This window comes from Sphaeramia orbicularis, chromosome 9 (genome assembly GCF_902148855.1).
Source record: "Sphaeramia orbicularis chromosome 9, fSphaOr1.1, whole genome shotgun sequence".
NCBI classification, from domain to species: Eukaryota; Metazoa; Chordata; class Actinopteri; order Kurtiformes; family Apogonidae; genus Sphaeramia; species Sphaeramia orbicularis.
The window spans coordinates 8,994,035-9,016,375 of record NC_043965.1 but is presented as its reverse complement, the minus strand read 5'-3'; the positions used below and the strand labels follow the sequence as shown (position 1 = coordinate 9,016,375).

Sequence of the window (22,341 nt, the reverse complement as noted above, 5' to 3'; positions counted from 1 at the left end):
TAAACTTTCCCCTTTTACGTAAATTCTCAGTATGCTGATGATTTTACCAAGATAAAAAATGTTGAAACATCTGGGTATTTTAATTTTAGCTTTATTTCTCAGATTACTTCAAGGATATTAATTTTTACACATGATAGAACATAGGCGTAGTGTTTTTAGACATTTTAATAAGGAAATGAACTTACAGATTTAACTTTTTTTTTGTCATCTTCTGAATGAATTTGCCTTTCAATCTAACCTTTCTGAAGTGACTTATCACAATTTATTTTGCTATTTTCCTATGTGTTTTTGCATTTTTTTCAGTGTAAATTCTGTATTTTCCTATATTTATTTCACTGATCATGTAGATATTCATAAAAGCTCAGAGTAAATTCAAAGGTTATTATGTCAAAACACAGGAAGGGACTTTTTCAGCGAAATATATCATTGACGAAACACAAAAACAAGTGTCTCCATCTGACGCTGTAGAAGATGAGGGTGTTTCCACGGTAACTACAGAGCCTCTGAACATCCAAATGGGTCATATCTAATGACCATGAAAAGATGGCAAACTGCATTTTACGTCAATTATTTACATGGATTGATGGCAGTTGTTTAGCTCTTTATGAGTTCAATGGAAAAAGGTTTAAATGACTTAAACCCTTTAATAACGACAGTCTCTCCGGCGCTACATTTTGCACTTTACAGCATTCAAATTACTATAAGTCCTGAAACGTGCTATTTATAAAATTCAAACGGCATCGAAAAGCTGAGATTCTGAGCTTTCTGACTCTATTTACTGTAAAATATATACTATACACTTTACACTTTTGGACCAGTAAAATAATAATATAACCTATAAATAATGACTACTCCAAATTTTACTCTTTGTGAAAAAAGTAAAATTACATGAAAATGTTTACATTTACGAAGTATCCTTTTGAAAAAATTTGAATAATCTGAACAAAATGAAATATCTTAAGAAAAGTAAATGTAATTCTAACAATATTCTGCCCATTACTAAATGTTTTATGTATTTGTAGATCCACTGTGATCTGTAGATTGTAATGTGCATGTGTAAATGATTGTAAATGATGATTCTGAGCTTTCCGACAGTAAATATTTTACATTATATACTATACACTTTATACTTTTGGACCAGTGAAATATTAACATAATAACCTCTAAATAATGACAGCTCCAAATTTTACTCTTTGTAAAAAAGTAAAATTACATGAAAATGCTTACATTTACAAACGATCCTTTCAAAATAATCTGAACTAAATGAAGTACCATAAGAGAAGTAGGTGTAATTCTAACAATATTCCTCCTATTACTAAAAGTTTATGTATTTGTAGATCCATTGTGATCTGTAAATTGTAATATATATGTCTAAATGATAGTAAATGATGATTCTGAGCTTTCTGATGGTATTTACTTTACACTATATACTATACATTTTACAGCAGACTCCCCCATTGCCTGTGTGGGAGCGATGGAAGTGAGCCAGTAAATGTGTAAAATAGTTAAAAGTTTATTTTTGCTAACTCAAAAACTTTTGTCATGGGCATTTACAGTTATTTTTGGTAATAAATATGCTAAAAACTTCAAGTCCATTTTTGTCTTTTTCACTAAAACACACTGTTTAAAGCATTCATTACTTATAATAATAATAATAATAATAATAATAATAATAATAATAATAATAATAATAATAATAATAATAATAATGATAATAACTAGAAGCACTCGGAGAGCGCAGACCTCCGCCAAGGCTGATCAGTGGCCCCCCCCGTGGGCCCCCCCACGCCAAGGAGGTTATGTTTTTGCCAGGGTTTGTTTGTCTGTCTGTTTGTTTGTTTGTCTGTCCGTTAGTGTGCAGCATAACTCAAAAAGTTATGGACAGATTTTGATGAAATTTTCTGGTCTGCGCCCCCCCCCCGTGGGCCCCCCCACCCCCGATCACCACCAAAATTTAATCATTTCTTCCTTATCCCATTTCCAACAAACCCTGAAAATTTCATCAAAATCTGTCCATAACTTTTTGAGTTATGTTGCACACTAACGGACAGACAGACAAACAAACAGACAAACAAACAAACCCTGGCAAAAACATAACCTCCTTGGCGGAGGTAATAATAATAATTTATGGCCAGATGTTGAAAATTAAGTTCTTCCTGAAAAAAAGGTGCAAAAAAATTGGCATTTTCAGACACTTTTATTGCACCTAAAACACAACAGTCTTGAAAGGGTTAAGCTCCCTTGCATTAATGAACAGGTAGATCTTGGGACAAACTCACTGATGCTATGACACAGTTAAATTTGTGAAGGCCGTAAATCTGTTGTAGACAAAAGCCTCCGTACACACACTGACACACCTTCAGATACAGACCTACTTGACTTGCAGCCAAACACAGAGGTCACGGCAACAGGAACAGTCCTATAGTGTCCTCCTCGTCCCGGGAGACGGGCTCAACTGTGGCCTACATATCGCAGCTCTCAGCAGCTCTTTGTGTTTGCTCAGGTCACTTTGGCCTTTATTTGACTACCTCAACATTTACTTGTGGTTTGCATCCAAGAGCGTTCCCAGCAGTCCTCCTCTATCTTCGTCTGGATGACAGAAAACATGAGGCTAGCCACATTTTTCCTCTTCTTTTTCCACCTTGTACATAACAGCCATACTGCCTGGGTTTGTTATGTGTCTATTAGAGATTTGTATTTGCAGAACTGGAGCTGCAGCTATTGATGATTTTTGTAATTAATTAATCGATCCATTGTTTTCTTCAATTTGATTAAACAATTATTTGAATAGGCAAAAAATAGTAAAAAATATGAAACAGACTTGTCTGAAAATGACAAACAACTTCTACTTTATTCCAGAATCAGGTGAAACAACAACCACAAAAAGTATAAAATTAAAAGGACATATAAAAAATATGTATATAGAAACGACTACAATAACAACAGTATAAAAGTATATGTAAAAATATCTATAGATAAAAACAACAAACAAGTCAAATTACATCAACAAACAATATGTGCACTGCAGTCTTCAATACTTTCAACACGCTTAATATTATTATTATTATTATTATTATTATTATTATTATTATTATTATTATTATTATTATTATTATTATTTATGTCATTTTGTTACTTTAACATATTTTTAATAATCTCTTTATTTTTCTGTTGCATTTCATGTTTATTGTCTTGTGCTGCTGTACATTTGAATTTCCCCCTTAAGACATCAATAAAATTATCTTCTTATCTTATCTTATCTTATCTTATCTTATCCAACTTACTAATGACTTAAGGTGGAACTAACATTCAACTGAAAAAAATAAAGACAAATATTTTTAATGTTTGTGTTGAAGTTTAAAAGTTTAAAGGAGTAAATGATGGTTCCAGTGTAGAAAAATGAACATATAGACATTTTATGCCTTTTTTGGACTTGTCTCCATGTTGTTTGTGTTGATCCTGGCATCATGTGTGCCACAATAAGTGTCCGTGTGAAACACAACAGCGGAACCAATGTTAGCAGCAGCAAAATTAAGGAAACAAAGCTTAGATTCTGGAAAACTGTAACTGCATAATTTTTTTTGAGGATTTGAGTTGAGTAATCGATTAATTGTTTAAGCTTTAATGTGTATCAAATCAAACGCCTGGTGTCAGTATTTAATATATTTTTGTTCTGACAGGAGACTGACGGCGATGACAGGCTGGGCCTACAAGGTGACATGGAGGGAGAAGGTGATGGTGACTCCAAAGCTGACACTCCAGATGTTCCTCTGTCCTCAGCAGACACAGATAACACTCCACAATGTCTGAACAAAGCTCTGGAGGGGCTGCCACCAAGGTATGGACCACGGCAACACACACGTAAACACCAAAACAAAGCTGATCTTCAATTGTTTTTACTCCTTTGTTCTGTTCTGATTTTTAACCCTTAAAGACCCACAACTACTTTTGTTACAACTTCCAAATGATTTTTTTGTCTTCTTTTGTCCGAATGGTTTTATCACCATTTATTATAATATTATTCTCTGCATTTTTTATTAACAGAAAAATCAGGTATTTTCCTATTCCTGTATTTAATTTATTGATCATGAACCTTTGAATTCCTTCTGAGCTTTAATGAACTTGTTTCATTCAAGCTCAGAGGGAATTCAAAGGTTACTAGATCAGAATCAGAAAAAAATTAGGAAAAAGTAATTTTTTTTTCAGCAAAATATATCATTAACAAAACATAAAAACAAGCGTCTCCATCCACTGTCATTTATTAAACTCCATGGGTTTTACTGGTGAATCAATGTTGTAGAAGATGACGGTGTTTCCACGGTAACTACGGAGCCTCTGAACATCCAAATGGGTCATATCTGATGACAATGAAAAGATGACAAACTGTATTTTACAACAATTATTTACATGTATTGATCAACAGGTATTAAACGGTTTAGATCAGTAGATGGTTTTGGTTGACTATCCTTTGTTTTTTTTTAAATTTTTTTAATTCTCTTTTTATTGAAAGAAAATTTTTCTTTTCATACATTGAAAAAACAAACAAAAACACAAACTATGCACATCCAGAGAATGGTTGTAAAGAACAAAACAAAAACATTTACAGCAGCTCATTATGGTCCTGTCATACAAGATCTCAAAGTAAAGAATCAATGCATAAATAAAGATAAACAAAAACACAAAAACATATTTTCTTCAGATGATTTTGGGCTCATATTCATGCATTCATCTCAGCAAAATCAGATCTCAAAGGCTTCACATATCTCACCCATCCCTCCCAGTGTTGCACAAAAACATCCATCTTCAAATTTACAGTAAAGGTTATTCTTTCCATCCTATAAATTCCCATGGTTATGTCTATCCAATTATTTATTGTCGGTTCTTGTGTCATCCATCGTTTAGTTATTGCTTTTTTTCCTGCAGCTAGTAATATACCGAAAAGGTATCTGTTTATGTTCTTGACCTCTGGAGAAATGCATCCCAAATACATTGTTTTGAAATCAAAAGGTAAATAGATATTAAGAATGATTTCTATGGCTTTATGTATTTCTTTCCAATAATGGTTAATTTTTGGGCATTCCCAGGATATGTGGAAATGATGTGCAGTGTGGCAGCTACAATTCCTCCAGCATTATGAATTCCCATTTGTGTAGTGTGACTTATGGCTAGGGTTAATGAAGAAACGAGTGACATTTTTCCAACAGAATTCTTTCCATAAATGAGACTTTGTACTTTTCCATTGAAATTGGCAGATGTTTTGCCATTCTTCGTCCGTTATTGTTAGACCTCCCTCTTTCTCCCATTTATCTTTTATGTACACTATATTGCCAAAAGTATTTGCTCACCTGCCTTGGCTCGCATATGAATTTCAGTGCCATCCCATTCCTAGTCTATGGGGTTCAATCGTCGGTCCACCCTTTGCAGCTATAACAGCTTCAACTCTTCTGAGAAGGCTGTCCACAAGGTTTAGGAGTGTGTTCATGGGAATTTTTGACCATTCTTCCAGAAGCACATTTGTGAGGTCACACACTGATGTTGGACAGAAGGCCTGGCTCTCAGTCTCCGCTCTAATTCATTCCAAAGGTGTTCTATGGGGTTGAGGTCAGGACTCTGTGCAGGCCAGTCCAGTTCATCCACACCAGACTCTGTCATCCATGTCTTTATGGACCTTGCTTTGTGCACTGGTGCACAGTCATGCTGGAAGAGGAAGGGGCCAGCTCCAAACTGTTCCCACAAAGTTGGGAGCATGGAATTGTCCAAAATGTCATGGTATGCTGAAGCATTCACAGTTCCTTTCACTGGAACTAAGGGGCCAAGCCCAGCTCCTGAAAAACAACCCCACACCATAATCCCCCCTCCACCAAACTTTACACTTGGCACAATGCGGTCCGACAAGTATTGTTCTCCTGGCAACCACCAAACCCAGACCCGTCCATCAGATTGCCAGATGGAGAAGTGCAATTAGTCACTCCAGAGAAGGCACCTCCACTGCTCTAGAGTCCAGTGGCGGCGTGCTTTACACCACTGCATCCGCCGCTTTGCATTGCATTTGGTGATGTATGGCTTGGATGCAGCTGCTTGGCCATGGAAACCCATTCCATGAAGCTCTCTGCACACTGTTCTGGAGCTAATCTGAAGGCCACATGGAGTTTGGAGGTCTGTAGCCATTGACTCTGCAGAAGATTGGCGACCTCTTCGCACTATGCACCTCAGCATCCGCTGACCCCGCTCCGTCAGTTTACGTTGCCTACCACTTCGTGGCTGCATTGCTGTCGTTCCCAAACACTTCCACTTTCTTATAATACAGCTGACAGTTGACTGTAGAATATTTAGGAGCGAGGAAATTTCACCACTGGATTTGTTGCACAGGTGACATCCTATCACAGTTCCACACTGGAATTCACTGAGCTCCTGAGAGCGACCCATTCTTTCACAAATGTTTATTAAAGTACTCTGAATGCCTAGGTGCTTGATTTTATACACCTGTGGCCATGGAAGTGATTGGAACACCTGATTCTGATTATTTGGATGGGTGAGCAAATACTTTTGGCAATATAGTGTATCTTGTTGAGTGATTGTTAAAGTTATGGAAACTTTGGTCCAGTTGTGATATAATGTTTCTTTTCACATCTGATTTGTATGCTTGTATGAATAGCTGGATAAAAGGTTTGCAGTCTTCTCTGATACTCTCCTTTTTGATGTTTTGATTGTAATAGTTCCTTAATTGAAGATATCTATAGAAATCTTCTTTTTCTAAAGAGAACTTTTCTTTTAACATTTGAAAACTCATTATTTCATTTTCTGTATGATGCCATTCAATGATGTTATACCCTTTTTAATCCACAATTTAAATTTGGAGTCTAATTTATTTGGTAGAAAGTCAGAGTCGTATGCGCACCAACTGAGAATTTGAATATCTTTTTCTAATTTATATTCTTTTATTGTCCCTATCCACATCTTTTAGACAGATGTTATCCATTGATTTTCTATTTTGTCTATGTAGCCCTTCAGGTTTTCATCAGGTAATAATGCCTGCGGTTGACTATCCTTTCACACAAAAATATGAATAATCTGAACAAATCTGAACAAAATGAAATATCTTAAGAGAAGTAAGTGTAATTTTAACAAAATTCTGCCTGTTACTAAATATTTTGTGTATTTGTAGATCCACTGTGATCTGTAAGTTGTAATGCACGTGTCAATGATAAACTGAGACATAATACTGTTAAAATTGCATTTATTTTTCTTAAGAAATTTCAGGTTGTTCTTATTGTTGATATTTTTTAAAGGATCCTTTGTAGATGTAAACATTTTCATGATACAGTTTTACTTTTATCACTGTTATTATTTTACTGGTCCGGCCCACTTGAGATCATAATGGACGAATGTGGCCCCTGAACTAAAATGACTTTGACACCCCTGATCTAGGTCAGTACACTTCTGTAAGCGTTGAAACCAGCCTTTAAGTCAATTTGTGTAAAACTCAGGGCCATGTGAGTTAAACCACGTCAATGCTATGTTCTTTTTCCGATCCACTTGTAACTTTTTGAAGCCCCCTGTACTGATGTGTTGGTATATCCCACCTGTCTGAGGCCACATTAGACTTTATAACCATCCATCAGGATTCATTTGTGCTACAACTTAACTACTGTGAAACAAACAATAACATTTTATTATTGAGTCTAGGTTTTCCTCTCATCACCACTGCTCTTACATGTCTTTCATCTTCTATCTTCTTTGGTCACTCCTTCCCTTTCCTTCATGTATCTAGTCTAGAGGAGTATTTGTTTCAGTATTTGATGATCTACACCTGCTGCTTCCTAATAACAGTTTGTGAAAGAGGGGCACAGCAGGTTTTAGAGCCTTTTTTTTTTTTTTTCTTTTGAAAACTGTTTTCTTCTGCAGCCAGATAGAGATTATCACCAGGTGTTCAACTGTTTCCTGCAGGTACCTCTCCTGGTTTGGGGACTGTGTTAAATGTCAGTTATGGTTATAAATAGCAGAGACAAGTGTTTGGGTTAAGACAAGGTTAGCATTGTGTTATGTGAAAAGATGACATATTCAGGTTTTCTATTTTGTCCCACAAACGGTGATGTGCACAAAGACATTGAATTAGATGGAATAATAATAGACCTTTGGAGCAAAAAGTAGTGTTTTTTTTTTTTTTCTCGATTTTTTTATTTATTTAATTTTTTTTAGGTGACCATATATTATTATAACATTTGACTAGTTGACTAATCTACTGGTATTTCATAAATAATGTCAAAAGTGAAATATTCAAACCAGTAATGTTCTATTTTGGAATGATATCTTTAACATGTTTTGTAACTTGGAGTCTATTTCCCACATTGCATCTGGCAGGATTAAGTAAAATCTAATGAGCTAATGAACTTAGTGAAGAGTGGAACATGGGTCAAGCAAATTAAATACTGGCGCAGATCTATACACGAAAACAAAAACATGTTTTTTTCCCTATGAAGTGTGGTTAAATTAAGGAAAGCAGTGAAGTTTTGGTCTCTTGTGGTGCCCTGCCAGTTACAAACACTGCAGCAGTGTTATACTTGAAATACTTTATATATTTTATAAATATGTAAATTATTTATATAAAATATTGTTGTACTATTGCTTTATAGTTTTGTGAAAAGGAAATAAAACATAAATAAAAATAATGAGTTCCTGTCTTGTGAAACTAAAGAAATGGGTAAGTGGCTTCGAGATTTGTTTGGTTGAAGTCCATTTTTGCCAACTGCCTTTAATTGATTTATTTTATTAAATAAATATTCAGAATAGGCACATAGTTAAAAATGTATGCATATTAAATGTTTAATTTTTTGAAATCTTGAAAATAATCGTAGAGGTACTTGAGTCACCTGTTTTACTGGAATTGTTGAGTTTAATGTATTGATAATAGAAACTGTTATAATTATAATTTACTTATTCAAAATGCTGTAGTGAAAGAACAGGTGATGATGACAGATGCAGGACATGGATTTAAACAAATGAGGTGCCCCTGAATGCACCATTAAGCAGTGAAGTAGTGAGATAAAAATGCTCTCATTAATGACTATGACAATGACTATTCTGGTACAAACATGTACCCTCTGGCATTTTCTGCTCAGTACTTCCTTTCCTGAGTTTATATGTTTGTGTTTTTATATTTATGTTCTAATTTTGAGTCTTAATCAAGTGTTGTAATATATATTTGTATATTTGATATAGATAGGTAGGTAGGTAGGTAGGTAGGTAGGTAGGTAGGTAGGTAGGTAGGTAGATAGATAGATAGATAGATAGATAGATAGATAGATAGATAGATAGATAGATAGATAGATAGATAGATAGATAGATAGATAGATTTTATTATTAATTTTTTTTTTCTGTTGTATTGATAATTTCTTTCCTGCTACTTTTTATTATACTTGAAAGGAGTGACTGGAACACCCAATAATTTCCCCCTGGGTATAATAAATTATTCTGATTCTGAATACCTTGGCCTGCCACTGTAAAAGTGTTGCCACGGCTGCTTTTTATTGACTGTTGTGAAATCACAATTACATGATCCTACAGAGGGCTTTTAATTTGAAACCACAAACACACGAGGTAAATGTACACATTTGGTTTATGTAAGAGGGACACAGATGCTTTCAGTAGATCTTAAAGAATACTTATGTTCTCTAGATAAAAAGTGGCAGCCTTTAAAAATCTAGTGGTTTTGCAGTAAAAGCTTGGGCATATTTTGATGTTATCTCCGTGTTGCTCTCCAGGTTTTGTAGTATGTCAAATGTATGAACATGGCTGTGTGTGATATACATGCTAGAGGTGGAGAGTGTGACCAATGAGCAAGGGCTAGGTCAGAGGGCTTAAAGGCTCACAGGGAGACAGGCATTAATCCCATAGGCTCAGCAGCTACTGGAGCCAGTTTACTGCAGAGAAACCTGTGCACGAGGAGACTGCAGAGACAGAAGGAGGGGAGTGGAGGATGGGGGGGTGAAGGGATGTCGAGGATAGGTAAGGAAACAGAGAGATGGTGACAGGTCATTGGAGGGGAGAAAAGAGGACAGTGATGCAGCAAGAGAGACTGGAAGGAAGTTTTAATGAGAGGCTGAGTTATGGGGTGTGATAGTGAAGTACACTGGGCCCACAGTGGGAGTGGAAGCAGCAGCAGCAGCAGCTTTTTCATGATGCAGCCGTTTTTGTCGTCCATTCATTCATCCAGCAGCCGGCTCTGTGCCCTGTTCAGCTGCTTCCTCCCCTCTCTCTTTCTCTCTCTCTCTCTCTCCCTCTTTTTTTTTCTTCTTTTCTTTAGGCTGCAGGCAGTGCAGCAGTCTGCCCTACATCACACCCACACCGGATGATGTGTTGCACAAAACACAGCAGCTGACGCCACCTCACATGGCTTTGTTGGTGTCTCTGAAAATGAGAAATGCTTGGTTTTGTAACATTAGTGTAATGATGATGGCCTTGAAATTCTTTCTCAACACATTGCGTGCTGTGTTAAGAAATTTGATGTTTAAATGTATGTGTCGCCTGAATCATTCAGAAAATACTGTAATTATATTGCTGACCAATCTTACGTATAGTGCTGTATGTTACACACCTCTGTTCTGGAAACGCTGGTATGACTGCCTCTTGAAAGTATAAAGGTTTTTTAATTGTGTTTGTATTGATCTGCTTACTTTTTATTGTGAACCATGAGTCTGAAATAAAGGTTATCTATCTATCTATCTATCTATCTATCTATCTATCTATCTATCTATCTATCTATCTATCTATCTATCTATCTATCTATCTATCTATCTATCTATCTATCTATCTATCTATCTATCTATCTATCTATCTATCATCTATCTATCTATCTATCTATCTATCTATCTATCTATCTATCTATCTATCTATCTATCTATCTATCACAGATAATCATACTGGTGTTACAGTGTTTTTGGTAAGGAATTCTGGTTCAATATGATTTATTATGCTAATATCACTAATATTGCCACTGTTGTTAATGATAATAGGTTTTTTCCCTCTATTTTTATTGTCATTTATTGTTGTTACCAACTCTATTGTCTTTTCTTTTTTCTTTTTTTTTTTCACACACGGACACACACACACCAATGTATAATGATGAATATGTAATCAGTATCTGTTTTTGTCTTGTCTTACTTGTTGTCATCACTGTATGGCAAATTACTTTTAAAAACTAATTAATTATAGTTACTAGTTGCTTTCCCAAAAAAGTAATTGAATTGGTAATGGAATTACTCCTTCATAAATGTAATTAGTTCCCAGGGAAAGTAATTATTGCATTACTTTTTTGAAAAACCTTCAAATATGTAAAAGGAAACTGATTTTTGAGCATGTTTCATAGAGTAGAACAGCAGACAGGTACTGAATACCATGACTGTGGTGAGGCTGGGGTCCACCAGGGCCCGGCTTTTCCACCACATAAGGGGATCTGCATTTATAGGAAGAAGATGCTCCTCCAGTTAATCCCACATCTGCACTTTTTTCAGTCGTTCCTCCCTGATCCAGCGGTAAATGTCTTCAGTCCAGTCAATTGGACTCACTGATAACTCCTCCCCTAAGTTAGCTGCGCACATAGCTGTGTTCAGGTGAATGGGGTGTGCTGGGACACTCAAACTCAGACATGTCATTAGTCATTCAGGTGACAGTAGCATGGACAACTCAGACTCATGGGGCACACAAGTGAAGCATGAAGGCAGTGTGGGCAATTTGAATAGAAGAACAGCTCGTAAACGAACAGCTCACAACAAAATGGTTCTTATTGTTCACTGAAAAGAGCCGTTCTAAAAACTCGACTCAGCTGTTACATATCAGTGCATAGTAACGCGCCACATTTCACTGTCGGTAATGGTAACAGTAATGGCTTTGTAACATTTCAAATAGTAATTCATTAGATTACCCGTTACTGGAAAACAATAACAGCATTATTAAAGCCGCTAATTTTAACGCCGTTATTCCCAACACTGTTTGTCATGTCTTTGACATGTTTTGTTATATTTTCAACAGCAGCCACTTGGATGGCTTGTCCCACTGTCTTTTCTTATGTCTGTTTTGTCCCACTGTCTTTTCTTATGTCTGTTTTGTCCCACTGTCTTTTCTTATGTCTGTTTTGTCCCACTGTCTTGTCTTACGTCGGTTTTGTCCCACTGTCTTGTCTTACGTCGGTTTTGTCCCACTGTCTTGTCTTATGTCTGTTTTGTCCCACTGTCTTGTCTTATGTCGGTTTTGTCCCACTGTCTTGTCTTATGTCGGTTTTGTCCCACTGTCTTGTCTTTTGTCGGTTTTGTCCCACTGTCTTGTCTTTTGTCGGTTTTGTCCCACTGTCTTGTCTTTTGTCGGTTTTGTCCCACTGTCTTGTCTTATGTCGGTTTTGTCCCACTGTCTTGTCTTATGTCGGTTTTGTCCCACTGTCTTGTCTTTTGTCGGTTTTGTCCCACTGTCTTGTCTTTTGTCGGTTTTGTCCCACTGTCTTTTCTTATGTCGGTTTTGTCCCACTGTCTTGTCTTTTGTCGGTTTTGTCCCACTGTCTTGTCTTTTGTCGGTTTTGTCCCACTGTCTTTTCTTATGTCGGTTTTGTCCCACTGTCTTGTCTTTTGTCGGTTTTGTCTCACTGTCTTGTCTTTTGTCGGTTTTGTCCCACTGTCTTTTCTTATGTCGGTTTTGTCCCACTGTCTTGTCTTATGTCGGTTTTGTCCCACTGTCTTGTCTTTTGTCGGTTTTGTCCCACTGTCTTGTCTTTTGTCGGTTTTGTCACACTGTCTTGTCTCGTCCTGTCCCTGTACACTTTCGTCTATATGAGCTCTCCCTCTATATATATGTATATGTCGAGGCCCAAAACGGAATCTGGCCCAATTCAGAATTGGGCCGGCCCAGAATGGAATTCTATTCTAGGCCGGCCTAGAATGGAATCCTGCTGCTATAATGCTATTTTTATACCATGTTTAATGCAAATGATCCATAATTCCATAATTTGTCATAATTTTACATTTTCAGTCTTACATACCTTGAGTAACTATTGTCAATTTCAGTCGATTTCACTGTACCATATATTGGTGGGGAGTACCACTAGGTTCTATTTGTAAATAAAGTGTATTATAGTTTGCAATTAAAATGTTGTTTGTTTCATTTTTTTTTCACATATTTGCAAATTCCATGTATTGATTTTTGTAATAATTTAGATCATTTGCATTAAACATGGTATAAAAATAACATTATAGCAGCAGGATTCCATTCTAGGCCGGCCTAGAATAGAATTCCATTCTGGGCCGGCCCGATTCTGAATCGGGCCAGATTCCGTTTTGGGCCTCGACATATACAAGCAAGGATTAGATGAACATGTGAATAGTAAGTTTGAGATTGTTACTTAAATACAAGCTGTAACACAAGCTATAAATGGTAAAATCAGAGAAAGTGATCATTTTGCAGTAGTCTCTTATTTTTTTCCAGAGCTGTGTCTATGAACCCAAATCTGTATAAAAATGGTGCATTTATATTTTGAAACCTATTGAATAAATATTGCATTGGTGCTGCAGAACAGAAGATTATTGCACGACTTATTGCACAGAATTTCACATTTGTACGGTGATTGCACATTATAGGAAGTGATTTTTGAGAATACGTTGGGGGAAGTGGTTGAACAGGAAGAAAACCCCAGAGTTATTACTTCATGGAGTTTAATGTGGAAAGAAACTGTCACTGAAACTGCACTTAAACATTCGGAACAGATGCAAGAAACTGTCACTTGCTCTGAATTCATGAATGACAGATCAGATGTCATTCTGAGCATTTCAGATTCAATTTAGGAACACACCCATAGCGAAACATTTAGCTTTTTTCATTAATGTGTGTCTGTATTGTGGCTCCAGGCTGCTAGTATGGTGGTACATATCATATGAGGGGGCTTCAAAAAGGTCATGAAAGAAGAACATAGCTTTGACATGGTTTGAATCACATTCACATGGGTTTTACACAGATGGACTTAAAGGCTGGTATCAATATTGACCTAGATGGAGCATGTATTGAATATAAATATCATAACTTCAACTGTTTTGCCAACTGTCCTTCTACCACGAACTTTTGACACTTTCTCGTACACATTGGCTAGCATTTTCTTTCTCCAGCATGTTTAGGAAAACTGGTAACATCAGAGCTAATTGATATCCCAGTCTTTAAAGGAGTCGTATGCAGGACTGGGGCCAAAACTGGTACTGCAGTCACATTCAAAATACTGTACAGCATGGTACCCCCTCCCCCTCCCCGCAGACTAGGGGTTGCCAGATCCACCATGAGCATCCTACTATATAATACACATTCTGTGTCCCATCGATGTAGCGGCACAGGAGGGCATTTGTACGGATTTTCCTCTGTCTTCACAGGCCCGATCGCCGCCAAATGAATAGAAACATTACCTGACTATCTACTAGGCACAATTTTATGTCCGTATTCAAATGTTGTGAGGTATGCTGGGCAGTTTTAGCCTCTCTCTACTTTGAATTTTTCATTCCTGCCGCCATACTCCATTTTCAGAAGTGGTTATGATGTCGTTCATGAAATTTCTACTGCTAGCAGACGATGCTACAATGTGCAGGCTGCAGTTCACTACCGCTGTATGAATTTAATCATGCTTGACAGGCCAAACAAATACATGCTCTTCCCTTCATGCCTCACATGTTGGCTCAAATTATTACCTGCACAATGCATGATTAAATGGTAGTTTACAAATGGATAGTGGTGGCAGACAAGTTCTACTTATCATGCTATTGTACAGTACAATGGCACCACCTTGCTGAGGAGACTGGGGTCCTTCAACATCTGCAAGAAACTGCTGCTGATGTTTTACCAGACGGTCGTGTCCAGTGTTCCCTTTGATGCTGTTGTCTGTTGGGGACACAGCATTAAAAAAAGGGACGCTGCTCGACTGGACAGACTGGTGAAGAGAGCTGGCTCAGTGGTGGGCACAGAGCTAGTCTCCCTGGTGTCAACAGCAGAGCGAAGGACCCTGGAGAAGATTCTGTCCATCCTGGACAACCCCCAGCATCCTCTGCACAGGACAGTGACCAGACAGAGGAGTGTGTTCAGCTCCAGGTTGCTGTCTCTGACCTGCTCCACTAACAGGCTCAGGAACTCTTTCATCTCCCTGGCCATCAGACTGTACAACTCATCACTGAGTGGTCGGGGGGTGGGGTGGGGTGGGGGGGTCTCAGTCTTGGCCTCAGCCATGACCACACTAGGACTGACTCAATGAGACTTTAAAATATCCAAGCACCTTATGTAGCTGGACTACACCCACTTTTCAAACCACCGTAGAACACTTAAATAACTGTTACACTTAAATCACTATTTCACTTTATATCACTGCTACACTTTATGTCACTGTTTCACTTTATATCAATGCCCTGAAATGTGAAAATACAATCAGAAGTCTTTATTTACAGTACTGTACAGGAAGCCCTTTTAGAGTAGTTTCTTTAGCAATTGTCTTTTAGAGTACATATACTAACCTTTTTGTCAGCCTGGTACTAACCCACTTTTGTGTTGTGTGTTGTATGTAAGCTGCTGAATACTTGAATTTCCCCCCGGGGATCAATAAAGTATCTATCTATCTATCTATCTATCTATCTATCTATCTATCTATCTATCTATCTATCTATCTATCTATCTATCTATCTATCTATCTATCTATCTATCTATCTATCCATCTATCCATCTATCCATCTATCCATCCATCCATCCATCCATCCACAATGTCGCTAGTCCACTACAAAGAGCTATCACTGCAAGCGACGTGTCCTACACCTGTAATTGTCCGCAGGAGACCATGGGAGAGCCAGCATCGGTCTTCAAATTCTTCTCAGCATCTCCTATACATATCCTTGTTTTCTTTCTCACTTTGTCACTACATATTTGGGAATAATAAGAGGCTTTTTAGGTTTATTAATGTCAGACATTTGTCATCACCACTGTTCCAGCTGCAGATCAGTGGGATCTGGCAACCTGGATGCCAAAACGCTACTGACTTTGTTATTGGAAGATAGGTGATGGGTGGAGCATCAGGCCAGAACACAAAATGACAACATAAACATTACTTGTGGGCTGATGCTTAGCTTTTCAAATGCAAATATTCTGGCTGGACTACTACTGTCAGTTGTTATGGCCCTGGGTCATAATTTGTCTATTTATATGTATATGTATATATGTTTCTGTTTAGTGTGTGTGTGTTCTCCCCCGTCCTGTAGGTGTGCTGTGCCCTTTTTGTGTTTGTCTGTGTTACAGGAAGCTGATTGGTGGAGCATGATTGCCCGGCCCCTTTAAAAATGGCCCTAGATCATCAGTTCGTTCTCTCTCTTGCCTCCTGCCAGCTTTCAACCCTGTGTTCCTGCGTGTGTGACTGTCAGTCTTCGTGTGTTTGTGTTAATTCGAGATTGTTTATAGCTGTAAATAGTATTTTTGTAAATTTGACCCTTTTTCTGGTAGGGGAGGTCGGCTCTTTTATTTTGACCTTTTCTCCTGTTTGTGGTTAGGGAGTTTAGGTAAGTTTTCTGTATTTTATTTCTTCCATTTATTTTGGTCTAGGTAATTTAGTTTGAACTGTAAAGAAGATATTTTGTTTGTTGTTTTAGCCGTTCCCTCCCCTAACCCTCCTTTAGTTGTTTAAAAAAATAATAATAATAAATATTGTGGATTTTAGTTTCGACTGACGTGTGTGCTTGGGAGCTGGGAGGGGACAAAAGTGAGCAATATTATGTTCGCCCTGGTGAACCCCTAGGCCGGGGCGTAACACAGTGATATCAGTATTTGAAATGAACATGATTCCTTAATTTCTGGTGATGTTTGGGGGCATTTTATGATTACTTGGAACATAATTCTTACATACAGCTGAATGTCTTGTAGGAAAACAAAGATGTGAATATGAATGTGAATCAAAGTAACAACAGCACAAACAAGTGTCCTCTTTCTACAGATGGAAGAATTACTGGATTCGAGGGGTGCTGTCCTTAGCGATGATATTTGGCTTTTTCCTCATCATTTACATGGGACCTATCACTCTTATATTAGTGGTAAGTGAACATGCTCGACTGTGCTTGTATGAGTCCTCCGTGCATCTGTTCTGAATGTTTAAGTGTTCTGTGGTTTTTCATGTCTGTCTCCATTATCTGACGTAGGTCATGTCTGTCCAAATCAAGTGCTTCCAAGAAATCATCACCATCGGCTACAGAGTTTACCATTCCTATGAACTGCCCTGGTTCAGAACACTAAGCTGGTAAGGAGAATGGATTTCACCGTGAATGAGTGGAGACACTGAGCACCCATTATGAACAGAGAATGGCCTTAAAGGACACATACTAGACAATTCATGTACAGTAGCTCGCAAAAATGACAAAGGTCAAGAAGATGCATTAGAGGCACTAACATGATGGTCTTTAAAAACAGGACGTTCTGCTAGGCCACAAAATAAAATGATGCAAAACGGTCACAACAGTTAGTCCACACTTACAGTCATTTATTATTATATGCCCGAAATTGAGTTTCAAGGATATAATGGTTTTACCCCGAACGCCGTCGCTGCTGGATATCCTTGGTGTTTTGGCGATAACTAGGACAGATTTGGTTGGATTTCTTCTCCCTTCACCATAAGGGACCCCTAGTGGAAGAACCCTATCGATTTCAGCTTCTCTATGAGTATTATAAGTCATCAAAATGGGGGCGCTTTAGTTGAAAATAATTTTTTTGGACATAAATCAAGCAATAATAGGCCGACTGAGATCATATTTGGTTCATATTTATCGTCTTACAAATGTCCGTTTTCTTGCTACCGTCCAGAGTTCATATGGTGTCATTTTCATTCACTAGGTGGAGTTTTGTGGGAAAAGTAGGTTCTCTGACTATTATTCTACCACTATCACGTCGATGTAGCTCAAATTGAGTTCACATCGATTGTCCAACAATTATCGCGGATAGATTTATATATAGCAGAGGATCGGGGGGGATTTCAGGGATATACCCTTCCTGTCTGCCCCCGACAGCGTAAGCCTCATTTAAACTATGGTTTTTCTGGATAGTGTTCATTTATGTAATTTTAAATGCAGTGTAGATATTGAAGCTGCTGCATTTCCCTCCAAGACTGGTCTTCATTTGGTGCCTGATGTCATGTATTTCTGCCCAAATAGGTAAAACAAAAATAGTGTTGTTATTATTATTATTATTATTATTATTATTATTATTATTATTATTATTATTATTATTATTATCATTATTATTATTATTGTTAGTAGTAGTAGTAGTAGTAGTGTTCAATTAACCTTTGTGTTTCATTTTACTGGTCTTTTGTTTTGCACAGATGGTGCAGGAATCAAGAGATTTTTTTATGTTAATATTCAAAATTAAAGACAATACAGTGCAATAGAGATACAAGTTGTGAAAGTGAGGCTGCCCTTATATTATGTCTTCGGTTTATTATGAGACTGTGATGCAGCATCAACAGAATACGCCAAATCTCTACTGTCTGTATATTTAAGATGAAACATAGGAGCCCTTTTAGTAGTTACTAATCCTAAAGAACCACAATACTTGCTAATTTAGCAACGTTTATGCTAATAATGACCTACGATGTGACAGCCATCACTGATAAAGTCTGTGTCTGTGAGAAGTACAGAGGTTTATTCATATAATGGTTGTTTTTAAATATATTTAAACATAACATGACAAACCTTTCATTTAATGCCTCTCTCTTAAAGGGATCATATTTTGCTAAACCCACTTTTATTAGTCTTTGGTTCATTTATTTGTGTATTTTGACCCTAATAGTACATAAAGTTTGAATCTGAACCCTCCAGGTGCTGCAAAGCTATCTTTATATTCATTCCAGCAAAAATCGAGTGGATTTCTACAACCCGTTTCAATTCCTTCCTAATTTGTTACGTTTTATAACTAGTTACGTTACGACATTTGCACATATAAGGTCAAGACTTCCGATGAGCAATTCTCTGAGTACGACATAATAGTTTGTCTGCAGCAGCGGTTGTAGTAAAAACTGAAAATATGTCCAAACTTCGAGACTAGTACCTAAAATGTTCAGTTGTTGGTTGTATTAATGAACACAAGCGGTTGAACAGGGCAGAAAGCACGGTCAACAACATGGAGGGGGTGGGGCATGAAGTGGCTCGTGTGCATTTAAAGGGCCAGCGCTCAAAACCACCTTTTTGGTGTCATTACTCAGAAATAGGGTTGAAGATGGACCTGTGGAATTGAATTAATGAAGAATTCAGACCCAAGCAGAGCATTTACAGTTTATGTAGACCACAGGGAAATGTTTTAAAAAGCATAATTCCATTTAAAAAAGCAAAATATCACTCCTTTAAAACATGCCTATGGTCTAGATGTTAATGCGTGTGTTTTGCAGCTTTTCCCACTGTTTAGTCCTGTGTCTACTCCACTGTTTTCATGAGCAGCTTAGTTTTACATACACGCCCACACACTATGTAACAGCAGAGGTCGGTGGAACTAGGAGCAAAGATCACTGCCATGTTGGAAGTACAGAGGTATATGAAGGCTCAGTGAAACCCTATCTGCCAAGGCCAACAACCCCCACCCCCACCACTACTACCACACACAGACATACACATATAGTAGAGCAGTCTACAGCCAGTAATACGACATTTTACCCAGTGACAGACTGCAGTGTGGAATATAAGATAATGATGAAAATGTGAAAACAGAAGCTCTTAATTTGTATCTTACACAGAGGAACCACCTACTAATATTATACTCGTGCATAGAGCTGCAGCTATTGATTATTTTGGTTATCATTTAATCTATCAAATATTTTCTTTACTATGATTCGATTAAATGATTATTTAAATAGGCAAAAAGTAGTAAAAATGTGAAGCAGACATGGCTGAAAATGATAAACACCTCGTCTTTTATTTCAGAACAGCTGAAACAACAACCACAAAAAGTATAAAAGTAAACTGATATAGAAAACATATCTATATAGAAATAATAACAACAGTATAAAAGTATATGTAAAAATATCTATAGATATAAACAACAGACAAACAACAACAAAGTCAAATGAAATCTACAAACTATGTCACTGCAGTCAACTACACATTTATATCCACCTTAATAACAACTTACCATGGAACTAACATACAACTGACAAAAATATAAAGACAAATATTTTTAATGTTGTTGTGAAAGTTTAAAGGAGTAAGTGATGGTTCCAATGTAGAAAAGTGAACATATAGACATTTTCTGCCTTTTTGTCTTCATCTCTTCTGAGCTATGCTCCATGTTGTTTGTGTCGATCCTGGCGTCATGTGCGTCACAATAAACGTCCCTGTGAAACACAACATTGGAACCAATGTTTATTCGAAATTAAGGAAACAAAACTTTGATTCACAATAATTGTAACTGAATATTTTTTTCATTCAATCCCAGTCGATTACTGGCTTGAGGTCTACTCATCTAAACTGTGGGATAGATTTTAAAAAGAAAAGTGTCTTTAAAACAAAATCTGTTCATTCTTTTTCCTCAGGTACTTCCTGATTTGTGTTAATTACTTCTTCTATGGGGAAACTGTAGCCGATTACTTTGGGGCTCTGGTGCAGAGGGAGGAGCCTCTGCAGTTCCTGGCTCGCTATCACCGCTTCATCTCCTTCGCTCTGTACCTTGCAGGTGAGTTTTAATCAATTTGATTTATGTTGTGTAATATCACAAATCACTAATTTATCTTCAGGCTCTTAATCTATACAGTGAACAACACCCTTTGTTCTTCAGAATTACATATACAACTACTTTCAGTTTCTGTACATCTGGGTTAGACCTGTTTGACCACACTGGGCTCAGTAGATTAATAAAGTTATGAGTCACAGGCTAAAGCACAGGTGTCAAACATGCGGCCCAGGGGCCAAATCTGGCCCGCCAAAGGTTCCATTCCGGCCCGCAGGATGAAAGAGCAAAAAATTAACCTTGTCAAAATCATTTTGGTTCAGGTTCCACATGCAGACCAGTGTGATCGCCAGTAAAAATAACAACACAATAACCCATAAATAGTGACAACTACATATTTTCTTTGTGAAAAATTATGTGGAAAAAATTGAAGTGAAAAAAATAACATTACACTGTGAAAATATTTACATTTACAAAACTATTCTTTCACAATAAAATGCAAATCGATACATAAATAAAACCAAAGATGAACAACCTGAAATGTGCAATTTTAGCAGTATTCTGCTGTTACTAAATGTTTTGTGCATTCATGGATCCACTGTGATCTGTAGTTGTGTTAATAAGAGATGTAATATTGTAGAAACTGTTCAAATTTTAGTTCCAGACTCGAAAATTTTAACAATATTATCCCTGTTACTAAATGTTTATGTAACATTGTGTGTAATGCACATGTATAAATAATAAGTCGAGGCATAATATTGTTAAAATGCGCTAATTTTTCAAATGAAATCTGTTTTTTCAGGTTATTCACAACTAATTTTTTCTTCATTTAATATAATTGGAGTTGGAGTTGTCATTATTTATAGGTTATTAAGTCATTATTTTACTGGTCTGGCCTGCTTGAGATCAAATTGGGCTAAATATGGCCCCTGAACCAAAATGACTTTGACACCCCTGGGCTAAAGAAATCAACTTGTCTTAACATTTAACACCTGGAGCTTTTTTGGCATGGTTTATTGCACTCAATTACAGTCAGACGCGCCATTGAACTACAAACCCTGAGCTTTAGCAACTATCAACATTCTCACTGTACATACAGTCGTGGAGAAAATTATTAGATCATCAAAAGTCATCAAAAACAATGGTTATGGAATCAAGTTCTAACTCCTGTGTGTATCATGTGACTAAAACAGACAGAAAAGAAAACATGGAATGTCTAAAAGCACTGTTTTTGTCAGTACAATGCCATAGATATTGATGTAAGAACTGAAATGATTTTGGTTATTATCAAGAAAACATGGAAAACGGATCGATATCAGCTCTGAAATGAAACTCTTATGAGCTATTTTTGTTGGTATCATTATATTCATCCAAACAAGTGTACCTTTAGTTGTACCAGGCATTAAAATGAACAAGAAATTGAAGAAAACAAGGGGTGGTCTAATAACTTTTTTTCCGTGACTGTATTTGCATCTTTACACACCCTATGTTGAAACAAGTGTCTGTTAACAAGAAAAGCAATAACAGTGCAGTAATAGTTCATATCAACATTTTACTGTGTACATCAAAATTAAGTTCAGTTGCAAGAAAAAAAGTACGTGAACCCTTTGAATTTTTTTTAAAGGTTTTAAATGATTTTATTCAGACACT

General features: G+C 36.9%; 1 protein-coding gene across 1 annotated transcript in view; it reads left to right on the top strand.

The window, feature by feature from the left end:
* cds1 (CDP-diacylglycerol synthase (phosphatidate cytidylyltransferase) 1) overlaps nucleotides 1-22,341 on the top strand; it is a 52,611-nt gene that overhangs the window by 16,670 nt on the left and 13,600 nt on the right. The window contains exons 2-5 of the mRNA XM_030143893.1: nucleotides 3,681-3,838; nucleotides 16,982-17,078; nucleotides 17,184-17,281; nucleotides 20,558-20,697. Coding sequence (XP_029999753.1) covers nucleotides 3,681-3,838; nucleotides 16,982-17,078; nucleotides 17,184-17,281; nucleotides 20,558-20,697 — 493 coding nt within the window. The remainder of the gene's footprint in view (nucleotides 1-3,680; nucleotides 3,839-16,981; nucleotides 17,079-17,183; nucleotides 17,282-20,557; nucleotides 20,698-22,341) is intronic.